Here is an 18,597-nt window from a genome sequence, read left to right on the forward strand (position 1 = left end):
TTTATATCATTGGTAGTCACAATTAAACATCTATTTAAAAATCAAACACAGCTTCTGTACTTTTTCATTGCCAATCCTGTAAAAACGAAGTAATTGATAAAAACATCCATTCAATTATTTTGTACTCGATATGCAGCAGGTATTGATATAAATGCATTGTATTGGCAGTTTGCCCACTTCGATATTCAAAACATAGGTACTTTCTTTGTTCCGTCGTTTCCTATATTTCTTATATTGTATTTCGAGTATGTCATTATTATGAAATAGTTTTCACAGACCTTGTACAATATATTTTACGATTATCCCTGTATCTTACAGAAAATACCAATCTAAACTTAAAATACTACGTGACTATCCGTTCCCATTTGTACCTAATTTAGATACATTTTTACATTTCGATTGACGTTGATCAATATACGATTGTTGTCTTGGCTACGGCCCCAGTTTCATTGATACCATTTTACTTAATTAATAAATTTAAGTCCTTAACTACCAATGTACTAATAAAAAAAACACTGCAACAAGCCACACCGCCTTCGCCAGTCGGTAGCACTATTCTCTGGATCAATACTTGGACTAGGTGAACAGTGATTAACTATTTTTAGTGTTGTTGCGTCATAATACAAGTAATGCTAGTCATTCTCATTGTTGACTTTGACTTTACCTACAAATTCTTAACATTCTTACATTTCTTATTACACTAAAATTAGACATGACGTACCTAACTTACATATAAATCATATTATTATAATCCCTATAAATAATGTCGCTTGAATTTGTTTGTTTACTTTGTTTACTTCGAGGTAAACAGTATTTAACTAAGTGGTAAATCTAAAGCACGATGGTGGAAGAGGAAGACTGATATTTTATCATTGTTATATTCGCCTTCGGACCTTGTCTGCACATAAAAAAGCTATTAAAAACAAATAGCTACCGCTAGGTAAAGTGTTACTGTCAGAAGTGGTAGGCACCGTAGGTATAGTCAGCGTCAATAAATACTTTGTAGCAACCAAAGTAGCCAAATAGTTCGGTGCACCATATATGTAGTATGGTGTACCGAACTATTTGGCCACTTTGACTGCTACAAAGTATTTGACGCTGACTGTACACGTAATTGAAGGGTACAAATCGGCTCTGTTGAAGTGTAAGGCTTCTGCAACAGCGTAATGCGACGCCGGCCACAACCAAAGCCCTAAAAGACTCAACTGCTTTTGAAATCCAATATTCATACGACCTTTTTAGTGAAGTGCGGCCACTCGGCTTCGACTTTCGCTGGATCAGTCGCCCGTGTAGACCGAGGTATTCCATACAAGGTGTCACTACCTATCCGTTATTTTATTGTTTTCGATTGATCTATATCTTAGAAATCTTTAGCTAAGAAATCAATATATATAAGATAAGGTTGTTATAGTAACCACGGGCGCAATCGAGCTCAAGGATACGAGTGTTAGGTACACAGTGTTTGGCAGTCGTAAAATATACTGCGATACGATATGTACGTACGATTGTACAGTGTGCACCACTCGTCAAGTAAAATGCCAAGACTGACTGACTGCTCCATGAACGTTGAATGATGGCGGGTCATGTTTACAGCCGGGCCTCAGGAGGCTATTCAAAAGTGTCTGGGTCAGGTAAACATTTCCACCGGCATAAGTAAAGATACCGCCTTTTTCAGAGGTACTTCATTACCCCAATAAGACATAGTACACCAAACGAACACCAAAAATTGCCAATCGGGGGAAATAATGCATGTGTAAGCCAATTTTAGCATGGGTGTAGGTAATGGTGTATTAAACAAGATACTAAAAGTACCGGGGGTGGAGGTGAAGCTAACGGGTAGGGGGGTCCCTTTTTATAGTTTTTCGTAAATAACTCTTAAACGGTGGCCCGTAGCAAGAAATGTTCTACTACATAAGTAATGTACATAATATTTTCTACAAAAAAGATTTAATACACTTTTTCGCTAGAATCAATTTTTTTTATATATATTAAGGCTGGAAAGTCACGTATTATTTGTTCTAAGGTCGTTTTTTTTTTAGTTTTTCGTAAGTAACTCGTAAACGGTAGCCCACAGCAATAAATTATCTTTTACATAAATAGAATCGACGTGTTACTTATATATAGGTCTTAACCGTAACTTGTCTAATTGTGCAGTCAGATGAACTCTACTTACCTACCGACTGCGGGAATTATACAAGTACTTAGTTACAATAATAATAAATATCTGGGAGACCGAGCTTTGCTCGGAAAACATAAAAATTCTAAAATTAGCGTTTTCCCAGAGATCGATACTTAGGTAGTAGATCGATTTTTCGGCCCCGAAAACCCCCATAAGCAAATTTCATCGAAATCGTTAGAGCCGTTTCCGAGATCCCCGAAATATATATATAAATAAATAAATAAATATACAAGAATTTAAAGGTAAGTATAAGATAAAAACATGCACTGAATTTGTTTAGCATCTTCCGTAAGATAGGTACAAGGAATTAATAAATTACCTGCAAAACCTAGCTGTTCCATACCGCTTTCGCCTGTTCCGTGGTAACAAGGATATATTCAATGTCACCACTTAACGTTAACGTGTGATGATATATGAAAAATGTTGCATAATGATGATGCCGTTTCCCAGCACGCACGTTTTTTACTCATCATGATATTTCATTTAGCACGTTAGCTGACTTTGCCTCCTGTTCCTGTGTCCTTAAACAAGGTGAATCGACGATACACAAACAACCGGCTAACGGCCGTCATGTGTTCAGAGCATGTCTTCCCCAAATCCCCATCTCTAAGCATCTCTACCTACAACTAAAACTAAAAACTCAGACATGTATTTAGCAAATAGGCTACAAGGGCACTTTTACACGCAATAAAAAAAATACAAATAGAAATTTCAATTCAATTAAATATCAGATAATTAATTAGAGATGTATACAGTCTCTAAATGTCGAATCACAAAAAAAACTATAATAAAATAACAAACAATAGACAAATATTAACATTATTTAGATATGTAAAAGTATCTAATTGTCAGAGCTAAAACCACTACGACTGAAGCTCCTGTAGATTAGAGATCCCGAGAAAACGACTCAACAAAGTTAGGGGTATATAAAAAATAAAAATAAAATAAAATAAACGGACCACAGAAATACATAACAGGTTACTAGAACGTGTATGTACACGCTGCATGTGCAGGAACTTAAAATTAAGACTATGTTAGATACGATTATTTAACTTATTAGATTATAAACGTGAGAGTCAGAATGGCGGGTGTATGTAAATAAAATTAAACAAAAAGCATACCATATTTTAGTACCTAATTTGTACTATTTGGTACCTCATATAAAAAAATTAGTACCTCACGGTATTTAAAGTTATCAGCAAAAAACGTTACACCCGCCAACCTGACAGTCAGAATGGCGGGTGTATTTTATTATGCTATGATCCCGCGATTATTGATAAATTCTATGAAAGCCAAATTTTAGTACCTTTTTAGTACTTTCATATTCAATTATAAATTGAGCCATTTTATTTGTGGTTTCCGAGTTATACTCATTTTACACTTTGCATTGCTATTAAAAAAATTCAGGCGCTTTAATTTTTCACCGTATCGATATCGTTTTTAAGAAAAAACGCTACGCTACAACTATTTTTATTACGCCAGGATTTAGTACCTTTCATGATTAATCTGTTACCCTTTCACGGTTAATCTGTTAGGTTCAATTAACTATGAAAATTACGTCTTACAAATGGCCAGGCGCCATGTCAAAGGATTCTTCCTAAGAAATTCCGCTCTTCATTGTGGCCTCATCTGTAGTGCGAACGATTTTAGTTTAGCTGACCGATTTTAGTCAACTAAAATACTCGCCACTCGACTAATATAGTCCGAACTAGGCTATAGTGTTTTTTTTTTCAAAAAACTGTTTAAGGCATAGTATGTAGGTACATGTACAGGCATAGGCTATCAGACTTTGGAACGTTCTCCCACTCTCTATCAGGTAAGCGCAGACCAAATTCACATTCAAGCGTACCTATGCTGCGCAAGCATTTCCTTGACAAACTTTCTTCTTCGTCAACTTAATGATTCACACTAGCTAGGTATACAGGTTGGCCAAAAAATAAGTGCATTTCCGTTGCCAGGGAGGTATATTAAGTATAGATATTAGATTAATAACCTATCGGTGTTTGACTGTTTTATATCGACTACTTTTTCAAATGTCGTTATTTTATCTAAATAAAAACGTGCAAGCCGTGTTTGTGCAAGATTTTCGTAATGTACCATTATAAATTTCATTACTGAACCCTATTAGCGCCTTTTGTGTCTTTAATTTTCCTTTAGAGCGGATGGAAATAAGTAAATCTAAATAACGAAACTTAAAACCGAAATCAGGATCAAAATGGATGGAAATATATTTCTTATGCTCTGATAGAACGTTGTTCTAAAAGGTGTTGATGATACGTTTCTGCACTACGTACTACGTAGAGCATGTTACGTTAAGTTGCAAATAAGACTATGTTAAAATTTTAACGATAAGCAATTGAAATTTGAGTTTAAATGGATTTGTTATACAATTTTCATTCTGATATTTAACTCCCCATTCCATAAATAACGATACTTTTGCCTAAATTGTGAGGTAATTGTAATAAGTACCCTCAAGATTTAATATATAATTTTATACTTAGTCATGTTTTAATAAAACACGTATTTTACTTTCCTCGTATTCGAAATGAAAAGTAGAGTGTTTAACTCGAGTGAAAGGCATCATATCAGCCTCGGACTATTGGCGCTCTCACTGCGTTCGAGCACCAAACTACCTCGGCAGAAATGAGTGCCTTTCATCCCTTGGTTAACAATCTACTAGTAACACACCTTTGTTTTTATCATGAAATGGTGTTAAAAAAATACCGCTAAACATGTGCATCCTTAAAAAAGTTCAACAATAATTATTATTTTAAGTCGAGTGTGAAAATTATAATTTCTTGTAAAGATTAATAGAGTCTGTGCGGAAAGAGAAGAGTCGTGAAATGTATGGGCTGCCTTGAAAATAAAAATGAAAAAAATATTTATACTCGTATAAATATGCCTTACATTCCACGACTCTTCTGCACACACTCTATCGACTGGTCATATGATCAATATGATTATCATAATCCTGACTTACCATAATCATAATTGCATATAAAAGTGCCAAAACGCCGAGCATGACGTGCATGCCTATTTCTGTAAATTTAATTAATGTATAATACTTAGTGAACAAAAGCCACTAATAATTACAGCATTCGTTTATTTAATTTGATTTCAAATTGTTTAAGTATTTTCCTCGCGTTGGTGTGGAAAGAAATTGTGTTTCATTTGGTAGCAAAGTTTTTTTAAGCCTCATGCGTTGTAGTTGAAACCCTCGCTACTTTCAAGATTCCTGTACTTTAGAACCACGCGCTACGCTCATGGTTCTATTTTTGAAACTTTCACTTACTCGTGTATCAATATTAGCACGAGGATATTAAACAACAACTTTGCCCCTTGTAAAACAATTGCACATTAATGTGCCCAATAATAGGGCAGACATTAACGAAATCGAAATTGCTCAGGACGGATAGTTAGTGTATTATTATAAATATTATTATTTTGTATCTCCTTGGATATCACGGGCCTATAATCCCGGTTTTTTGATAGGCTTGCGTGGGGACACAGATCCAACACGTAGAGGCCCCTTGGAGAGCTTTTATGTCATGTAGAACGCCTGCTGGAACCCGTTCACAGGTGCAACAATAGACAGAGGCATTGGGACTATTGTAGAAAAAGAGAACAGTATACCGATCTATGGATTGAAGTTTGGGTGGACTATGAGACTGGGTTATTACAAAGACGTACGGACACCTGCCATAACAATGTGTTCACAAGTTATCGAGGCAGGTGGGGACTTGCCGCGCACTAGATGGGCCTATTATTTTTATTATTATAAGCCTATACAATTACAGTGTCCCACTGCTGGGCAAAGGCCTCCCCCCCTCGATCTCCACTCTTCTTATTTGATTAATCACCATGTACCTACTTAAGAGTAGGTATTATGTACACAATTACATGCACAACGAAGAGCGGAATTTCTTCTTAGGAAGAATCCTTTGACATGGCGCCTGGCCATTTGTAAGACGTAATTTTCATAGTTAATTGAACCTAACAGATTACCCGTGAAAGGGTAACAGATTAATCATGAAAGGTACTAAATCCTGGCGTAATAAAAATAGTTGTAGCGTAGCGTTTTTTCTTAAAAACGATATCAATACGGTGAAAAATTAAAGCGCCTGAATTTTTTTAATAGCAATGCAAAATGTAAAATGAGTATAACTCGGAAACCACAAATAAAATGGCTCAATTTATAATTGAATATGAAAGTACTAAAAAGGTACTAAAATTTGGCTTTTATAGAATTTATCAATAATCGCGGGATCATAGCGTAATAAAATACACCCGCCATTCTGACTGTCAGGTTGGCGGGTGTAACGTTTTTTGCTGATAACTTTAAATACCGTGAGATACTAATTTTTGTATATGAGGTACCAAATAGTACAAATTAGGTACTAAAATATGGTATGCTTTTTGTTTATTTTTGTTTACATACACCCGCCATCCTGACTCTCACTTATAAACGATGGTAGTAGTATAATCCAAAAATAATAATATAAAAAAATTGTCTTAACAAATTAAAAACAATAGTTGACTGCTAGTGTGCGTTAATATATAGGTAAGGAACCAATAAGACAAATAGGCTTTTCTTAAACATGATGCGTGGAAATGACGTCATTACGTTCGTCATGATTAAGCTGCCAAACGTTATGATGCACGTGCAAGCGCTTAAGGAAACCGGCCCGGCAATAATTTTCACACAAATTTGTCGACCTTGACCGACAAAATTTTCTTGAGGCGCGTCATGTCCCGCGCTGTACATTGAACTTTTAGGTTATTATTGGTTTTTGATTGTTTTCGCGCTTTTTTTGACCAAAATACTGCACATACCTAGGCCGGGATAGTCGAGAATCTACTTACCAAGATTTCAATTTCACAAAACAAGCTTTAACGTGGTTACCGTGGGACTTAGTCAATTTGTGTAATAATATTTATTATTCAACAATTAAGTATATGTTATTCAGTACAGAGGTAGGTACGTACATAAAATTGTAGGTGCTAAATAAAATGGAATTAAAGGCGAAACACAGAGGCCATACCAGTTGATTTGTTACAACAATCACTTTTTAACATTTCAATGTAAACAATGACTATAGAAATAGATCTATTTTAAGTATTTCTGTGTTAATTAAAGAACAGTACGCATCAAAACGAATAAAACAAAACGTTGTTAAACTCGCAAGATGACATAAAACGGCGGGCCTGTATAATCATAATACATAACTTAGTACCTATTCATAAATCAAGATATCGATGTACAATTATAGATGAAATATGTTATATGTGTTATGTTCTTATTATACGTTCTTTGCTATTGTAAAAATGTGAAGTAAGATGAAAAATAAACCTCTATGATGTGTATGTAGTCTATATAGTCTACTCCATACATAAATACATAATATCATTATTAACAATGAAAAACGCACTTATGCAGCAAAAGAAGATGGATGGATGGATATTTCAACAATCAACAATTATAGTTCTTAACTTTATTGGGTATGCTTACACCACAGGGGAGAAGTGAACCTAATTGCTGTGAATGACCCAGTTACATTATGATTGTCATTCATTGCTGCAAAGACGTTGTACCTTGCGAAAACACAAAAAAAACACTTGGGTACTTCATACAAAGTAGGTAAGTAAGCAAAATATTCAATGATTTAAATATGTTGTCCATCATGTTTATATGTAGGTACATATTTAACGATTACATAAGTTCACAGGTCAAAGTTAAAATTCAAAACGTATTATTGTTACTAAAGTTGAATCTACTGATACGCAAATGTCAAAAGTTGTAATAGTTTGAAATAAATTCGTCTCATTGTTCTAATCAGCCTAATTGATAACAACGGTACTTACTTGTACTTTTACTTATAATAGTTATAATACAGTCCAGTATTTAAAAGTGGTTCATTATAACCTGTATGCACTATTATAATGCGGCAGTGTGTTCGGTGTTAAATGTCTGGATACATGGCTATTGTTCTGTCGGAGCTAGGTCATTAGGGGCAAGATAATGGAACAACAGGATAGTTAAGTGGAACTTTGCTAATCACTAATATGTCTTAATGGTTGTTTGTCTGTCATATGTGACATCTGTATCTACGATAATTATAATAAACCAATTACTAAAATGTAAAAACTATATTAGTTAATAGACTTATTATAAATAAAAAATGTTTAACTATTAACTATTATGTATTATAATAAGAGTATACAATATTGTATATTTACAATATTTACGCTTTAATTTCGGTTTAAAACTAAACTATATAACACTTATAAAACTAAAGGTTTAATATGTTTTAAATATAATCTGATTTTATAGGTCTAGTAATCAATCGATCCGTACCTGTGTAATATTTTTTGTGATAAGAAAATAGGTGTAATACCTAAACATAAATAAATAAATATTATAGGACATTCTTACACAGATTGACTAAGTCCCACAGTAAGCTCAAGAATGCTTGTGTTGTGGGTACTCAGACAACAATATACAGGGTGCCCAGTAATTAGTGGATAACCTTCTAACCACCGACAGAGCACCTTAGGCTGGTCCAGAAAATGCACTTATAGGTCTAGTAAAAGTTTCGTGGTTTTCGAGATAATCGAACTTTTCTGTCTTTTTTAATAGCTAGCTCCATACTTCACTTTAATCACAATCTAGGCCATATCTTTGTCTGTAAAGATGTAATTAGCGTGTGTGATACCATTTTAGAATCAGTATTAGATAAACTATTTTTAAGAAAGTTGGCCATTCTGTTCTCCATACATTTTTTTTTTCACCACAAACGATCAAACTTATTGAAATTTTTTAAGAAAAAATTGATTGGATTTTTTTGTGTGGCCACCATAAAGCGACAACCATAGGTGGTAACGAAAGGTCCGATCGCTGTGTATCGCTCCAACCTATGGTTATCGCTGCCACGACATTGAGCGACTTGCGACGGTGGCAGCGATAACCATAGGTTGGAGCGAGACACAGCGATCGGAGCTTTCGTTCCCACCTATGGTTGTCGCTTTATGGTGGCCACACAAAAAATTCCAATCAATTTTTTCTTAAAAAATTTCAATAAGTTTGATCGTTTGTGGTGAAAAAAAAATGTATGGAGAACAGAATGGCCAACTTTCTTAAAAATAGTTTATCTAATACTGATTCTAAAATGGTATCACACACGCTAATTACATCTTTACGGACAAAGATATGGCCTAGATTGTGATTAAAGTGAAGTATGGAGCTAGCCATTAAAAAAGACAGAAAAGTTCGATTATCTCGAAAACCACGAAACTTTTACTAGACCTATAAGTGCATTTTCTGGACCAGCCTAAGGTGCTCTGTCGGTGGTCAGAAGGTTATCCACTAATTACTGGGCACCCTGTATATAATATACAAATACATAAATACATAGAAAACAACCAAGACTCAGGAACAAATGTCTGTGCTCATCACACAAATAAATGCCCTTACTGGGATTCGAACCCAGGACCGCGGCTTCACAGGCAGGGTCACTACCCACTAGGCCAGACCAGTCGTCAAATAAGAAAAGATATATATTACAGCCTACCTAGCTGTATTGTTCGTACTGTAAAATGTGCCTACTTTGCTCCTTGGTGAGTAACTATGCTCCAATTTAAAAAAAAATGACTTATCGTTTATTATATCCAACCATGATATTTCTATATTATTATTTATATACTCAGATAAACGAAATTGTATATATTTTTTGAATTGCTACTTTAGTCATAAAATTAATATCTTTTCTTGGCGGGGTCTATTAATTTGGCGCACAATGGGGTGACTTTGCACTTCTAAGTGAACTATAGGTAGGAGCAAAAATACCCCCAACAATGAGTATGTTGTGCCCCGTATTCAAAGCTTCGTTTTATATATAACAACATTTCATAAAGTTGATTTACCGATGAAATATGTCACATGAGATGTTCTTCCTCATATTCAATTTGTCTGAATAAGTATTTAAATGAGGAACAGTTTAAAAAATATTCAAGATTTCCTTAAAGTGGAGCCAATTTTGGAGCAAAGTAGGACCGTTTTACGGTACGGTTATTTTAAAGCTAGATATATACATTCTTCTTATTCATAAGATATTACAAAGCTCAATTAGTAAATTTATGTTATTTATCTCTTTCTTTCTCTTTTCTCTTCTCTGGCCAATCAAAAAGGATCCAAACATGGATTAAGAGTTATCTGTAACAATTTGCCCAAAATTTGGCACTTAATCCATTAATGTTCATCTTTGATGTTCAGTAAACAAAATACCAACTTGATTGAAACTGAACTTCCGCTTACGCTTACATAGACGCCTTATTTCACGTATAAATAGTTGTATATAATACAGAATCCAACACCAAAAATAAATAAACATACAACATTAATAGTTCCTATTATATACAACGCGCCGTTGTTATTGGAATGCACGAAGGTTGATATAAATCTGTAACAGACTGCGCCAGTTGTAGTCATGGGCAGTCAAAGGGTTAAAACAAACTTTCTCGGTGTCGTTTGATCGCTTCTTAGTTCTTACAGTCATAACGCAGTCCAATTGAGGCTAGTAGCGCGTTTATGAACGCCATTATTTGGGTAAGTACTTCCGAGCCGTATTGGTGATAACAAAATGATAGCAATGCTATAAATAAACTCAAATGCTTTAAAATAACGCAAACCTTTTCGAGTTTGAACTCGGTAGAATATTCTTAGTTTCTTAATGTAGGTGCGGCGGTAGATTCAGGTACGTACCTACCCATACGTAGTGCCTTTACACGTCATTAAAAGCAAATATTAAACTGTTAATATTATTTAACATGAATGAATGTGTGTGATGGTGCTATTGTTAACGCTAATGAACCTGTTTAAACATGGACAATGCTTTAAATTATTATTACGTCAAGAACGTAACTACAAACACCCAGCAATGTTTCGCGCCACGGGTTCAGTAATGGGGGCAAGCCAACACCTCTGTATTTTATAATTATTATAATTTGGCGTTACCTAAACCTAATATCAGACAGACATTATTTAGGCTGACCGGTGACTTTTTACCTTTTATTTCTGGGAAACCGAGAGACAATCTGGTTTCCTGTGGTTTGGTCCCAAGGAGTCTCGTTTTGGCGACAAAGGTAACGTTTAGGCTCTTTTGTCGTATCTTATAATCTGCCTGTTACGACATATATGCAACAATACGTAAAAAAGAACACAACACACCAAGATTTACCGAGTTCGTAAGCGAAACTGATAGTTACACTTTCTTGTGTAATTGACCGATCTATCAACAAAGCAATTTTTTCTTGAATTTAAAGAAACGGTGTACCTACTTATTTGTAAACTATATTGTAAGTTTGAGAAATACGAATAATGGCGAAAGTCTTTTTTATCATTATGTCTTTTAGATACTTCGGTGGAGCGTAAACCTATTACTAAAATGTGATGTAAATAAACTACGGATAAACGGCATCGGCATTGCTTTCCAATCGTGTCTGCACCTGTACAAGAAACTAAGAAAAAGCTAAATATCAACTACTTTTTTAAACACCTGTAGTAATTTCAAATAATAGAGTAGGATGCTTTAATTTCAAACGAAAGTAATTGGCAAGTAAGAATAGTTCCGCAACAAAACTACTGATTAAGAATTCTCTTTTTTATGTCTTAAGACATTACAATTCATAGACATCTTATCGTACCTGCAAGTTAGCTGACCGATAACAGTTTTAATTTTCATACCACAACAATAGGTAGGTGTTTAGCTACCTTCTAGGTACTTATAAACAATAAGTAAATTAAATAGGTAAATGGGTTGTTTCGTATCATATAAACAACTTTTTATTGTCAGTGTCAGAATATTTACATAGATGTAGGTATACCTAAACGCGTGATTCCTTACACGTGTATTAGATACATTACACATGCGTCAATCGGATGACCTACTGCACTGCAGCAAGTTTGCATGTGCTGCGAGTAAAACGGGGAAACTATGGCCAACCTTAACGCACGGCTAGAATAACAAAACAATACGCTTCCAAGGAGGTGGAATGGCAACCATTCACACTAAAGATCTACCACTAGGTACTATATACATACTATCTATCTCAGACTGGGACTGGGTGATTTTATAGTAGAAGGTAGCTGAGACATGGTTGTATGGGACTAAAAGGTTATTCCCACCAAGCTCTACCAGTGGTAACTACTGGGATTTTTTTCCCACCTTTTACCACTAGTAACCACCAAAGCGAGTTAGTGGTAACTACGGGGAATATTTTTTCCAGTAGTTACCAGTGGTAAAAGGTGGGAAAAAAAATCCCAGTAGTTACCACTGGTAACACCTTGGTGGTAACTAGTGGGAATAACCCGACTAAAACTACTTTATATATCTATTACATTTTTACTTATCTACTTAAATAATACAAATGGGCATCAAGCTTTCAACCCGTCCTTAGCTGAACTTCGTATTAACTCGTGTCCGACCGAAGTTAGGGTTTCGGCATAAAAATCATGTTTAGCGCCGAAATTTACAAAATTGTACTTTTGGATCACGTTCGGTTAATTTCTTATAGTGATAAGTGAATTCTAATTATTATTATACGGCTGGCCGATTGTGATCTGTTAAAACTATAAAAATAATAATAAGTAGGTACTTAAATAAGTATCTTATTTTATAATATATCTTGATACTAAACTGGCTATAGGTACATTACTCCGGGGCGAGCCGTGGTACGTTACATAGGTACTAATAGTAGTTCTGATCAGACTGGTCTGTGCTGACGCACTTTATTGCTTTATTTGATCGATTAAATAAGCTGAGTAAATACGGTTATTTTAATAGATAGTGTTTCAAGAGGAAGGTTTATGTATAATTTGTTAACCCGTGCGAAAAAATCCCAGTAGTCGATATAAGACACGTTTGACATCGCGTTGTTTCGTAATAATATTGTGTCAACTTTGAATGTCAATACGTACGCAACACTTCGTTATCGGTCACTAGCGATCGATGGCCGGCAACGATCAGTCGCTTCCCGGTCGCAGTTGGAAACGATAAATCCGATAGTGAGGAATAAAACACTCATATTCAATTAACTACGCAGTAAGTAGACAATAGGATCATACACTTTCTAATAATTATTGAATTTACATATAATTAATTAAGTTTTCATGACACTTGCTTATAAAGGGTGGCATTTTAGAGGGAGAAATAGGTAGCAAAAGGGAAGAAATACTAGATTGTTAACAAAGGGATGAAAGGCACTCATTTTAGCAATTGTCCGAGACTGAAATGGCGCCTTTTGCCATTTTGATCCCTCCTAGCAGGGAGGAAAAAGCCCTTTTTAGAATTGGTGAAGTGAAAATAAATTTTAACAATTCCTATCTACAAATAACTATCAAACAAATATAAGCCCTGACAAAAAATTAATTTACGATACGTACTTAATCGTGTTGATAGTCTGCGAAACATAAAGTTGCAGTTTTGAACTCTTAGGTACCTACTTATTTTGCACGACATTATTCAGATATGCATATCGCACTTACTTTAGGCCTAGTTCATTTTGTAACTTTTAATTAGGTATTTATAGAAAAACTGGAACAGTAGGTACAAATGATTCAGTTGCGTCCAAAATGATTATTAAATATACTATTTATAAATACATAAACACGTGCGCGTTAGATACACCAGTGTCGGATGCAAGGGTGACCACGTTTTCTTATCATCAGTAGATATTATGGCCTATCGCTATGTACCTATCACAAGCGTGTCCCACCGAACCCAAAAGTAATAAAAAGAACATTGCGTTAACTCTATTTTCATGCCGGAAGTAAAAACTTAGTCTTACTTAATATTATTAAGTACAAAGCAGCAATTCTATTTCTACTAAAATACTGCCAACGGGTCAGTTATTCAACAGTGACGGTATTCAGTATTTTGTATTTATTTAATAATTAATTATAGGTTTCTACTTACAAACGCAATGGGTAATTGGGTAATACATCCTCCTAAATACGAAATAATGTATGTTTAGATGTTTGGTTGTTGGTCAAAAACCGGCCAAGTGCGAGTCGGACTCGCGCACGGAGGGTTCCGCACCATCAACAAAAAATAGAGCAAGACAAGCAAAAAAACGGTCACCCATCCAAGTACTGACCCCGCCCGACGTTGCTTAACTTCGGTCAAAAATCACGTTTGTTGTATGGGAGCCCCACTTAAATCTTTATTTTATTCTGTTTTTAGTATTTGTTGTTATAGCGGCAACAGAAATACATCATCTGTGAAAATTTCAACTGTCTAGCTATCACGGTTCGTGAGATACAGCCTGGTGACAGACGGACGGAGGACGGACAGCGGAGTCTTAGTAATAGGGTCCCGTTTTTACCCTTTGGGTACGGAACCCTAAAAACTGCTGAAAGCGAATGACATATATATATATACTAGAGTCGGGCCATGATAACTCTGCATGGCATTGCAATGACAAAGCGTGGTGATCATTTATGTCAAATTTCAATGAAAATATGATGATTGTACTGACAGTCCCTCACTTTGTTCTATTCAAATTGGTGCAAAGTTAACTTAGTCGGACTATAATGACAGTATAATGCTAATGACGGATGTTTTAATGATTCGCCTAACATGGGCAATAACTCCGAAACTTCTAAAAAAGTCTGCGGGCAACTCTGATGAAGAGCCTAGCTAACTTCTGCCCTATCAGCTAGGAATCTACTTACTTTTTTACGGTCGCTTTATATGACAACCTGTCTGAGCATATGAATACTGTAGAAAGTGTAGAAACGTTGACGCAAATTAACTAAAGCGGTGTCGCTTCATTCGCGAATCAATTTTAAGCAAAGATTTCAAAAGTAAAGATAGGCGGTTCATATAATGCCGAGCGAACATGGGCAGTTGCAGTTGCGCACGAATGAAATATGCATGAACGCCATTTACGGCCCACTGCGTAGTGCCCGTAAAGCCCGTCTTTAATGTTTTTAAGATTATTTCTTCATGAAAAGATATTGTAATGCAAACTACGACCAGACGTAAAGGAATAAATAAAACATAATTTTGGCCTTGATCTACGTATGTATTAGACGCAGAGCGAGACTTTTGTTATGTTCGCGATTCAAACCAAAACCACATACTTATACCTACATTTCCACGTTTACCTGTGATCATTTTACTCTTAACAATAAAAATATTTAGTAATTTTTTTCTTTGCCCGCAGATCGCGTCATCTTTATCCTAATCCAAGGTCAGCCAGGAGGCATCCATTACAGCAAAATGGGCACCGTAAGTAACGAATATATTTTACTAGCTTTTGCCCGCGACTTCGTCCGCGTGGTGTTAGTAATTTGGGTAGCTTATTTTTGATCCAATCTGCTTTTTATCGATTCCCCGTACAAACTTCCACCCCCCTTTTCACCGCCTTAAAGGATGACTTCTGGGATAAAAACTACCCTATGTCCTTCCCCGGGACTCAAACTATTTCTATTGAAATTCGTTTAAGATACAAAGTTGGTTTCCTTTTCCAGAAACAAGAAACAAACGGCTTACAGCCGCAACATGAACTGGAAAACTTAATGCCGGAAGATGAAAAAAACAAAGAGAAAATTGTCAGCAAGTAAGTGTACAATCTTTGTTCACATTATTTTTTACTTTTGGTCTCATTTAATAATATACTTAATTTCTATATTTATTGTTTATTATTGCAGATACAATATGACAAAAGACGTCGAGTCCGCAGGAGATTTTGATCCATTTACGGAGAGAAAAGTCGACAATCCTACATCGTACGTACATTATTACATACTGCCTCGTTAGTAATATACAGAACCTCTAAATTATGCTCTCTACTTGTACTTATGTAGTTCCATGTGAAGTCCGCATAAAAAAACAATAAAATTCAAATTTGGGCATTCTTTATAATCCGACGTTACGGAATTCCAGTCGAGAATGTCGAGATCTATATTTGAAAAAGTATTCCAGGGTGGCAGATTCTTTTGTTACGTGTTTCATCCGCTGCTATTGATGTTGACTGTACATACTTAATTACCTAAATAGGTAATCATTTTACATACAAATCTCACTAAAATACCTATTGTTTATTCGAGTAATTCTATGGTAATTTAAGATCTAATTTGCTCCAGATTACTTGAACTGTATTTATAATGTTTGTCACCAGGAACAATGATACTCTGACGCATCTGCTGAAGGCTTCCTTGGGGACGGGCATCCTGGCCATGCCGTTCGCGTTCAAGTCCGCGGGCCTAGTGCTTGGGATCTTCTTCACGATACTCGTGGCCGTGGTCTGCACGCACTGCGCCTATGTTCTGGTAAACACTTGAATTCCCACACCACTTTCCATAATTCTCGGAGCTAGCGCACCAACAGTACCTACCCGAAGAATGGCTCGCGTAATATTGAAATACACTCAAAATCAATACAAAAGGGTCACTTTGTATTGAAATTTCTATAAATAATCGTCCATTTTCATTACTCTTGAGTACCTACCTATAGCTAGTGATAAGCTAAAGCGAATAATTTTGTTCTTGTTACGGATAAACTATTAAATTATTGTTGTGACCATGGTATAGTCAGACCAAGCTAACTCTGCATGGTATTTGCAATAACAAAGTGAGGCAATGTCATCTTTAATGCTAAATTTCTATGAGTTGGCGCAAAGTTAATTGGCCTTCTTTGGTGTAAAATTGTCCGCAAATCATCAGACTTTCTAGTAAGATGTACCTGAAAATTCCTAAAATTAATACAAACAGGGTAATTATCACTTAGGTATAGTATTTTTAAAAGGGAAAATTCAGGCGCTAAATTGTCCTGGAATTTCAGATCTGGATAATTTGCATTAGCATTTAAAAAAAATCTAATACGTATTTAATGTTCATTCTAATCACGTGTGCCTTGCATAAACATATTTGGTGGATTACTTGCATATATATCATGGTGGATTAATTATCAATATATGATGTATAAAAGTATAAATAATCAGTGCTGCCAGGCGACCTTTTAGAAGATAACCGATCGATAAGCTCCGTAAAATAGTTTGATGTTTATTAGTGTTACTCGTGTTTAAGAGGCCGGTATCGATTTTAGTCGCAAAAATGTAAAATTGATAGATTGAGTCGATGAAATTGTCCACCTTTTGTTACGTAATAGAAACAACAAGTACTGGTATCTATTAGCACGTCTTCTTATCTTGCATTTGTACAGATCATTTTTTTTAAAACTGACTCACTAAATTAGTAATGATTTTTTTTTCAGATGGACGTTTAGGTAAACGCGCGTAAAGCACTGATTTAGTCGATCTTATTTGTAAATTTCGTAAAGTTTGGACTGCTAAAAATGGTAATTTTGTATTACACATATCCTGTACTCCAACTTTCATAGACTACATTTTTGTTATATGATATTGAACAAGAGTAAATGAAAGTTAGACGAAATCAATTTTCACCAGAAATTACTTCAAAACAAGTGAACATTTTTCGTGAAAATCGACTTAATTTCAACGTAATTTTGATACTTAAACAATCTACAACATTTCCTGAAACTGTTCTTATACATCATTTTTTATAATTTATAACTATAATTTTTTGATGAATTTTTAAAAACTGCCCCTTCTCGTCATATATTGCCGGTGACGCACGCTCGGGACCTTATTATTAAAAGGCAAGATGAGAAGACGTGTTAATAGAAACCAATACTTGTTATTTAGATATTACGTAACAAAAGGAGTACAATTTCAACGACTAAATCTATCAATTTTACATTTTGGCTCTAAAATCGTTAACGGAGCCTTAAATCATGTAACACTGTGAGAAAATATAGGAAGATTGCCGAGTACTTTGTATAGCATTCTGGTTTCACAGTAGGTACCTCGTCTTGCGATAAATATTGCCACAAAGTTAATTCACCCCATAGCAGACTGTTGACATTTAAAAGTTAATGAACAAAATTTTACATACCTATAATTAATTAGCTTACAGCAAGGCGAAAAAACCGATTGATGTTAGCGTAGAAGTACCTATGTTGCATTAAATAGTAACGTGTACCTTGCAGATAGAGATGGGTAGGGGTGAGTAAATACTGAGTATTTAGTCGGTATTTACTCAAAGCACAAATACCCGTATTTATTCATATAGGTGGGTAAATCGATTGCTTATAAAATATTCAAAAAGTGAGATTTATGAACAACATTGTCGAAGAATAACGAATGCTAACGTGTGTTAACAATATCTATAAAATAAAAAGCATATAGGACGCTTGTTTTTGTAAAAAAAGGTAATTATCAGTGAGAGGCAAATTGTGATAACGCATAGTTAACAATTTTGTTTTAAATAAGCATATAATTACTTTAAAAATATGGTACTTAAATTCTATCGATGTTCTAGATAACTGCATGTCGCACAA

The 18,597-nt window shown here is 35.0% G+C and overlaps 1 protein-coding gene across 1 annotated transcript in view; it reads left to right on the top strand.

Annotated features, from left to right (window-relative positions):
• Positions 1-18,597, top strand: part of LOC134661336 (proton-coupled amino acid transporter-like protein pathetic) — a 32,529-nt gene that overhangs the window by 10,821 nt on the left and 3,111 nt on the right. Inside the window, exons 2-5 of the mRNA XM_063517368.1 lie at positions 15,401-15,465; positions 15,708-15,796; positions 15,888-15,965; positions 16,358-16,508. Of these exons, the coding sequence (XP_063373438.1) occupies positions 15,457-15,465; positions 15,708-15,796; positions 15,888-15,965; positions 16,358-16,508 (327 nt within the window). The 5' untranslated portion in view covers positions 15,401-15,456. The remainder of the gene's footprint in view (positions 1-15,400; positions 15,466-15,707; positions 15,797-15,887; positions 15,966-16,357; positions 16,509-18,597) is intronic.

Source organism: Cydia amplana, chromosome Z, assembly GCF_948474715.1.
Source record: "Cydia amplana chromosome Z, ilCydAmpl1.1, whole genome shotgun sequence".
NCBI classification, from domain to species: Eukaryota; Metazoa; Arthropoda; class Insecta; order Lepidoptera; family Tortricidae; genus Cydia; species Cydia amplana.